This window comes from Eubalaena glacialis, chromosome 10 (genome assembly GCF_028564815.1).
Source record: "Eubalaena glacialis isolate mEubGla1 chromosome 10, mEubGla1.1.hap2.+ XY, whole genome shotgun sequence".
NCBI lineage: Eukaryota > Metazoa > Chordata > Mammalia > Artiodactyla > Balaenidae > Eubalaena > Eubalaena glacialis.
In genome coordinates, this window is record NC_083725.1 from 43,751,163 (window position 1) to 43,760,267 (window position 9,105).

General features: G+C 42.0%; 1 protein-coding gene across 1 annotated transcript in view; it reads right to left on the reverse strand.

Moving 5' to 3' along the window:
- ARHGAP42 (Rho GTPase activating protein 42) overlaps positions 1 to 7,963 on the reverse strand; it is a 277,391-nt gene extending 269,428 nt beyond the window's left edge. Inside the window, exon 1 of the mRNA XM_061202658.1 lies at positions 7,315 to 7,963. Within this exon, the coding sequence (XP_061058641.1) occupies positions 7,315 to 7,468 (154 nt within the window). The 5' untranslated portion in view covers positions 7,469 to 7,963. The remainder of the gene's footprint in view (positions 1 to 7,314) is intronic.
- Between the last annotated feature and the right edge of the window lie 1,142 nt (positions 7,964 to 9,105).

Below are 9,105 nucleotides of genomic sequence, written 5' to 3' on the forward strand. Positions count from 1 at the left end.
AGGGGTCATTTTGTGTCTACCCACTTTTTCCCTGAGTAAAGTCAAGGTTCAGGGAAAGTACTATCAATGTAGCAAGTTTATGTCAATTGTGCATTTCTTCCCAATATTTTCATACCACCCAACATTGAGAATCATCCCAGGATGGTTCCTCATCCTTCACAAAATACAAGATGCTCGCCATTATACCTGATAATCACCCAAATCAGATAAACCAACAACATAAAAAACGTCATGTTTTGGCATTTTAAAAATACTATTAGGCATAGAGACTTTTACCACAAAATCTAAAAATTGGAAGTGAAAAATCTGTAATACTTAATATAAAATAATCTACAAAGAGTTAACTATTAGTCTTATCCTAGCCTTTTCCCATCATGTTCCATGTAAAAATTACAATTAGACAAATAACTCTCAAATGAAAGATTCAAAATCCTAGAAAAGTAGGGCTTATTTTTTTCTTCTTTTATGCATACACTCCTCTGCAACGAAGGAAAAAGGTTGGAAAAACTGACAGATTATCAGCTACTGTATGGCACCTTACTATTCCACAGTTCACTTTTTCTAAAACAAATCACTTTCCTTACACAGACTATTGTACATGCGTGTTTTGCTGTAACACTTTCTTCAGCATTATAACTGGATTCTTGATTATAAAATCAGAAAACTGCAGATATGAACAATGGCATATTCTGATGAACCAAACATTCCAGTTAGCTGTAATCCTACAGAGAAGGCTCCACAGTACCAGAAATATCCAGGCCAAGTTTAAATCCACCTGGCCAAAAACAAAACCATTAAAATAACCACATTTCCACTGTCTGTCCTGCTATCATCCTGCCCCAAGGGCCATTAAGATTAACAAATATTATGGAAGTCACTACACTTATACGAAACCCAGCCATGAAACTCAGAATATGGCAGCTGCAAAAGATGAAGCACAGATTCCTTGAACTAGACAGCCAGGTGCTCGGCAACTGGTTTTCATTTTCAGGATGAAAGTCAGTAGGAAGCAGGTAGCAAGTCCTTGGTTGGTAAGGCCAGATCCACTCGAGATACACTCTGAGGAGGATTAGATGCTGGGCAGAGATTCAGCAGGCTGGAGGAAAAAGGAAGACTGGCAGAGCTGCAAACTGAACCGGGTGGGCAGCAGGTGCAGCCATGGGGAAGCTGGCACCTGCCAAGATGCTGAAATGAGCAGAAATGACCATCCAGACAAGACAGCGGGGATGGCTGGGGCCAGAACAGGTGGCAACCACAGCTCTGGCAAGAAACAACATTCAGGAAAGAGATTCAAGACTAAGTAACCCCCTTTCCTTCACCCTTTCTCATCTGTCCATAATAAACATTTCATTGGTGCATAATATTTACTGAATGCGGCTTAATAGCCTGAAAACTTTAATATTTCTCTTTATAAATCTAGAGAAAAGATTTGCCACTCTACGTATACATTCCTTGAATAAAATTACACTTGGCACCACAGCAATACTGAATGTAAGCTTTATTATTTTTTTCTTATATAATTGGAGAAATGCTTCTTAAGCATCACCATGAACACGATTAACACTGTGCTCTAAGAAATGTTAATAACTGAAAGCATGTTTGTTAAAGCAGCTTTTCAGTGACTTCAATGTTTCGTGGTTACCTGAGTTTTCTGCATGCTCAGAGTATCTTGATCATAACTGTCATAGGAAGCAGTGTAAAAGGTGGTTATTGCTAAGCCATTCTCCTCCAAGAGACAGAAAACATGTTCTGTTCTCCCAGCAACCCACTCCTTTCTAACAGGACAACCCCTCAATTACTATCTGTGGAAAAAGGAAATCCAATGGAAATAAAGATACTGTTAAAGGGCACCGATTAAGCTGATGTAGACAATCAGAGGTAGACAGTAGTACTCAGCCAGCCCAATTTAATTCCACTTTGATGAGCGCCAAGGCTCCCATTTAAATTAACACAAGTCTAACTCCTCTTACTCATACATGTCTCTGAAGCAGAACCTTAAAGCACCACATTCCTAATCTACCAGTTCCTAAATTAATTACAGTTCATTTGAAAGATACAATTATTTCTGCTCATTTAACTCAAATTCTAATGAATAACTATAAGAACCAAATGAATAGTGGAAGTAATTACACATCCACACCTTTGACTAGGCTGCCCAGCTAAACAAGCAAAACAACATTAGTGGAATAAGCAACAGTGAAGTAGCTCTTGCAGGGTAAGCAAGAATCTACAGTGAGTTCCGGTAAACCAAATAAAACCTAGGTACAAATTAAAATACCAAAAATAGCCTAAAACAATAGTAGCTCTCACTAAAAGCTGAAGGATGACCAAGTAAATATTGCAATAACTACAGAAAGTCTTTCAAATTTCTTAAACTTGTTATCGCTCCTCCCTTTTATTTAACTCCTTCCCTGTGCCATCAAAAACTGGTAGCAAAGTGGACCCTGAACACACACAAAATAGAGACTGGCTTAAAGTGAAACACAGCAAATGGAAGGCAGGAGTACCTCACCCTTTCCAAGATAGTTCAATGTGGCCTTGGCATTTAGGGTTATCTTTCATACTAAACAACTACTTTATCCCCAGATCACAAGTGCACCACAACAGTATACTTCCAACTGAGGTCTGTGGCCACAGAGGGTAGACACTTTTAAGAAACTATGTGCTTCCCAAATGAACTTATCTATGAAACAGACTCACAGACACAGAGAACAGACTTGTGGTTGCCGGTGGCGGTTGGGGCGGGGGGTGGGGTGTGGATTAGGAGTTTGGGATTAGCAGATGCAAACTACTATATAGAGAATGAATAAACAACAAGGTTCTACTGTATAGCACAGGGAACTATATCCAATATCCTGTGATAAAACATAATGGAGGGGCTTCCCTGGTGGCGCAGTGGTTGAGAATCTGCCTGCCAATGCAGGGGACACGGGTTCGAGCCCTGGTCTAGGAAGATCCCACATGCCGCGGAGCAACTAGGCCCGTGAGCCACAACTACTGAGCCTGCGCGTCTGGAGCCTGTGCTCCGCAACAAGAGAGGCCGCGATAATGAGAGGTCCGCACACTGCGATGAAGAGTGGCCCCCACTTGCCGCAACTAGAGAAAGCCCTCGCACAGAAACCAAGACCCAACACAGCCATAAATAAATAAATAAATAATAAATAAAAATTAAAAAAAAAAAACATAATGGAAAAGAATATGAAAAAGAATGTATACGTATGACTGAATCACTTTGCTGTACAGCAGAAAGTAACATAACATTGCAAACCAACTATACTTGAATAAAATAAACTGTGTGCTTCCTCTTGCTAATGTCTTAATTAACTGCATATTCTACATCAATTTATGAGTGACCAACTTCTACCACTCAAATAGGTGCCCTTCTCATTTGCGTCATGGATCGCTAGTGTCAGGAACAACTGCTTTAAGAACAGAGGCAATACAACCAAGAAATAAAGTTTGTGAGAGAGACAAGGCCATCATCAGGACAAGCTGATTTTGAGGAACTGTACTTTCAATCAGGAAAACAATGAGAAAATAAATCATCAACACACACAAGATATTATCAGCAGTCTTTATATGAGAGAAAATGTCATTTCAGGAAAATAACATCATCCATTGGTTAAATGTAGTTTAAAAGTTTTGAATTGGTTTCACAGTATTATTTATATTTAATGTGTAAACTGATTTGCTTTTAAGAGTGCATGAATAAGCATAAGAATTATAGTTTCATGCAGGTATATTTTTAACTATCATAATTAATAAAATTATATTAGAGTCCACTAACTTTTTTGTTCTTTGAAAGAAGTCCAGCCATACAAGGTTGAGAAACACTCTCCTAAAGGTAGAGGAAATACCTGGCCAATTCCACCTTAAGGTGATGAGAGGAAGTGGGCAGTGATAAGAAAGGAGGGATGGCCAAGATGCTGCTGGGCAGGTGGGAGGAAAGAATGTCGACATGCTTAGGCTCTCTCCACCGAACCAATTCAATCAATTCGATTCAATGAGTAAAATTCCATTTCTGCCTTTTTTTTCCCCCCTCTTTTTCTCTTCTTTCCTTGGGAGGGAGGGTCTGTCTATTCTTGTAAAGACAAAGCTCTACTCAACGATGGTTCTTTGAATTCAAAAGCATAAAAAGAGAAAGTAAAGGGGGGAATTATATGAGAAAGCCATTTTGAAATGTTTCTTTGGATATAATCTATAAAAGGAGAAAATTAATAAGCAAAACTAGCCTATAATTTCACAACCCAAATTTTAAGACTGGCACCTGTTAAAGGAACAAAGTTCATAGAGTAACATTTGATAAAAAGGGTGGAGATTGTGAGTCATACAGCATGAACTAGAACCCAATTCACCTGTATCATATATTCTCAAATACCACTCACCAAATGTCTATATGGCATGTAACAAAATGAACAAATAATCCTAGTGGTAAGATTTTTATAGATGCTCCCTCATATTACAGGAAAGGTAGGACCCAGAGATTAAGTTATTTGCTAATTATCACAGAGCATTTGACAGCACCAGAACTTAAACTCAGGTCTACGTTAAGTCACTATGTTAACTCACTTAGTTAACTGTCATCCATTTTCTCAGAGTGGATATGAATGTGAAATGCAATAAGTCATCTTAAAAATATGGTAAGTATCTTACATATATTATTTAAAATTCAAAGTTATTGTTATTTAAAATTATTTAAAATTTTAACATTTAAAATTCAAAGTCAAGGTCCTCATTTATAAGGATCCTTCAAAATACTCTACTAAAGAAATGCACATCCTGAACAAAAGATTAAGGAGCATATGTGACTCCTACTGGAACAGTAAAGCATGTATTACCCAAGAGAGCATGCCAAGACTTTCACCAGAAAAGTTATTAGCTAAGTTGGAAATAATATAAGATGCTTAGAAATGGACTGATGATTGTCAGCTCAGGAAAGTCTTATTAAGAAACCATTAACTATAAATGAAAATGACAGCAAAGTGCTACAAATAAATCTGAAATGGATAATGGATACACTTATTGAAACAGCATGTATGCAGAAAGGAAAGGCATAGTTTAAGGTTAGGGAAAGTGAAGGCTTCCTAGGGCAGAAAGGAAAAACAGTCAGAAGGGGCAGGACTGGGGGAAGGAGGGCTCCTTGGTGGATCTTTGGGATAGAATTAAGCTGGCTTCAAGTCCTTTAGACACACTCCGATCCTCCTACAGGAGCAGCTTCAGAGAGCAGGCATTTAGCAGCTGCAGCCTAGCCTCAGAGCATCCTCCCCAAGGGACAGAAGGTCACTTGGTGGGAAGAAAGCAGCACCATCATGTGACTTCAAGGGTTTCTCAGCTCCAGATCTTTGCCATTTGGAAGCTAATGTTGGGAATTCGTTTAACAAGGAATAAAACGTTTTCTTTCTACTACAAGAGAAGTAATAATCAAGTGTTAGTTAACGTAATGTACTCTCATCACAAACCTAAGAATCCTAGAAAGACAGGTTGTATATTTAAGCGTACAAGTTCAAGTTCATGAGGCAGGGTCTGTATGTTCAAGGAACTTACACTCTCCAGACTTCTTCACTTATGAATGGAAGAACAAACCTATAAAGATGGGAATCACCTGATTTTTGCAAGGTTAGATTCAATCACAGTAAAGTTCATAATATTACTAGTAAAACAATGCACATTTCAGAGGTTTTATCACAGCTATGTGTTTTCAACTTTTGAAGCAACAGAACTGATCTCCAGCAGAGAGAGAGGAAAATGTCATTTGTAGACCATATGGTAGCTCCAGCAAGAGTCAGCCTGGCATTCAACACTGAGATGGGGAAACTCTTTCTGAAAAGGCATCATGCTCCCTAAGATGCAGAGGCTAGTCCAGAGACCTCAAGTGGGATTTGCAAATCAGAAAGAAGGAGAGTTCACATTTGTGTATACATAAGATGGACAGAACTGCAGATAAACTAGTAGAGTTTTCACAAATCAGTACATACTATCATTATCAGTAGCCTCAAATTCAGAAATTAAGTGAATGTAGACATAGAACATTATTTCCTTTACCCTGGTTAAGTAACACAAGTGATAAGTAGATGTTTTCACATTTGGGATGGTAAAATAAAAAGCATTTGGGAGCACACTAATTTCAAGACAGTTTGCTAAGATTCAACCTTAGTACGAATACATACTTCCAAATAGAGATCAGATGCTAACGTTGTCTTAGTTTCAGGCACATGCACATCTCCATCATGTTGTTACTGACCTTGCACTTGACATATCAATGATGCTTCCCCTACCTATGTCCTGGGAATTGTTAGATGGATCACCCTAAGGCCTCTCCACCTTAACAAAAATATCTGGCTCACCTATGGGAGGCCAGAATTTCCAGGGGTTCGTTTCAGAGGCTTTCAGAAACCTCTATTAAAGTGCAAATAGGTCCTGGGGAAGGTAACAAAACAAATTAAGCCTTATCATTTAGTCAGTCAATTCTCTGTAAGAGAAACTCTAGAGTTTCTTTTACTAAGACTCTCGTAGGTCCTAGTAATTGAAAATGAAGATCCAGGGGACGCAGGAAGTACAGAAAATCTGAACAGGAGGTGTGTGGGAAAAGAGGTGGGAGAATCTCCTAAAGGCAGTCTTTACTTTCTGTAGATCATCAGAAGTTCTGATTGGTCTTTAGCCACTGAACGCTCATCCCCAGTGACTGGACCAACACCAGTTACAATGCAAACCAAAAATTAAGACGCACAAAAATCTTGTAAAGAGGTAAGATCCACTGGTGCCGCTCTGTCTTCGTCTTACTAAATCGCAAAGCTACAAATCTATATATGTTTTTTAAAGGCCAATTCAATGACTGATTGTGCCCAATGAAAAGCCACTGAGGTACAGAAGAAATTAATCATTTTCTTTGAATATCACTAAAACTAGCTTCATTTTTATCCTTAAGATAAACTCTCGAATCCCTCCTTAAGGACTTTTTTTTTTTAAGTGTTCAAACTAGGCACAGTGAAGTTACAAAAAAGACCAATAGTCCCCAACATTTTTCCAGGAGCGTTATACAAAAAGATGACTTTGAACAACGTTCCTCAGGATACACTCCGGGGTCTAGTAGAGAGAGACCTTTCCCTTTGTAGACTTGGGAGTAAATAAGTCAAGAACACCTACGAACAAACTTTGTTGGTCACCAGCAGGGGAGCTCTTCAGCTTTTGTCCCCAAACCCATTCAAACAAAAGAAGCTTCTCTTCCTCCAACCCACCCCTCAGACCCACACCCCGGCGGGGGGACTCTCCAGATCCCCGCGCCCTCTCCACCCATTCCCCGCCGGGGAAACTTACTCCTCAGCGCCCCGATGAGCAGAGAGCCGTCCTTAATGAGCTCTTTGATGAACTTGTTGGTTCGCTCCAGCTCAATCTCGTGACACTGCAGGCGCTCCCTGAAATCCGGGCTGTCCAAGTAGGAGTCGCTGAATTCCAGAGTCGGCAGCCCCATGGCACAGGCACTGCCAGCGGCCGCCGAGGACACGTCCGGGCCGGCGGTCAGGGCGGGGACAGCCGGCGACCGCTGCCGGCTCCAGGGACGCGCGATCGCAGGGAACTAGCCGGGACGCAAGGGGACGCGCAGGGGAAACGGGTCCCGCGCGCCGCGCCGCCTGCGCGGGGCTCCGCGGCGCGCGGACGCCTCCGGGCTCAGGCTTCTTCCCCGGAGGCGAGGCGAGCGCACACACGGGAGGCGGGCCGAGGCGCGGGTCCGCTCAGGTCGTTGTCACCCGGACGCATCGTCGCCGGGAGCGCGGAGGCCGCGGAGGCTCAGGGCCGCGGCCGGAGCAGGAAAGTTCTCTCGCGGCGCGCAGACACTTCCGGCAGCTCCGCTCTTCTGCTCCCTTGACAGTCGTTTGCGCTGGGAGTCAGAAGCGCCCAGCCGCCCCTCCGGCCGGGCCGGGGAAACCCTCCCCCTCGCTGGACGCAGGCTCAGAGCGCTCGGAGACCCTCCTCCCGCCGCGGCGCTCCCAGCCCGCGCCGCCCCGCCCCTCCTCCCGTTTACCCTCCTGCCCCCGCCCGCCCGCACTTAGCTCCGGGGCTCCAAGCAGTTGCCGCGCGACAGCGCTCCTGCCTGCGCCCGGGGGTTAACTCTGCCCCTCCTGGGCGGCCGTTCCCCCTAGCCCGCGGTGACACTTCGGGGTCCGCCACCCCACAAAATGATCTCCAACTCCCAACATGCCTCCCTACCCCTGCCTCATCACCCACTCCCTGGAATTCTCTGGGAGAGAAGCCAACGTTAACTTTCTCTAAAGTTTGAAGCCTGGTTGGAAGATGCTACTTTCGAGCGTTAGTTTAGATTTTGCTTCGCGAGTCTGCACTCAATGCATATATATTCCAGGTTGAAAAGTTTTAGTTTTTCCCGCCGTTCACTGCATTGATCGTAGAAAGTCAGGTTTTTTAATATTCAAAACGAAAAGCTACATAGGCCTAAGGCTGTTTGTTGTTGTTGTTGTTTTTCTTAGTTGCTGTGAAGGTGGGAAGATTTTAGGTCGTTTTTATTCCCCAAACAAGCACCTCGGACTTAAGTGTTCCTCTTGTAGAAGAATAACTATTTGTATCACAATACTACTTTTTATCGTCACCTTGATGGAATTGCCCCAAAAGCATGGAGCTTTTCAAACTGTTGAAGTTGGCTGAAGTTCCAAATGAATAGTTACTTCATACCAAGAGGTAGTTATCCCTCTGGTAGAGGATCACCTAATAAATTTCTGTTCTCTCAAAACCTTGACAGCAAAAGAAACTGCTGCTTTACATCTAGTCCTGCCATCATCTATAGGATTTCTGAGAACTCAGTTATTTTTCTTAAGGATCTGCTTTTAATTTCTATGTTTTCATTGCTTCGTCCTTTTGAACCATCTGTTAAAAAAACTCTTCTACAGATCATGGGAAAAATTCCATTAAAGTGCTTTACATTTTTCCCAATTAAGTTTCAGAATCTGTCAAGACTTTTAGTTTTTTTTTTTAAGTACACATGAACATTAAAAATAGCATGGAAACCTTAAACCAAGACCGATAAGATGATGTAAACAGTGTATTTGATAGCTTTGATTTATTTTCTTCTGAGCCAGGGAAGTTGGACTTTAACCT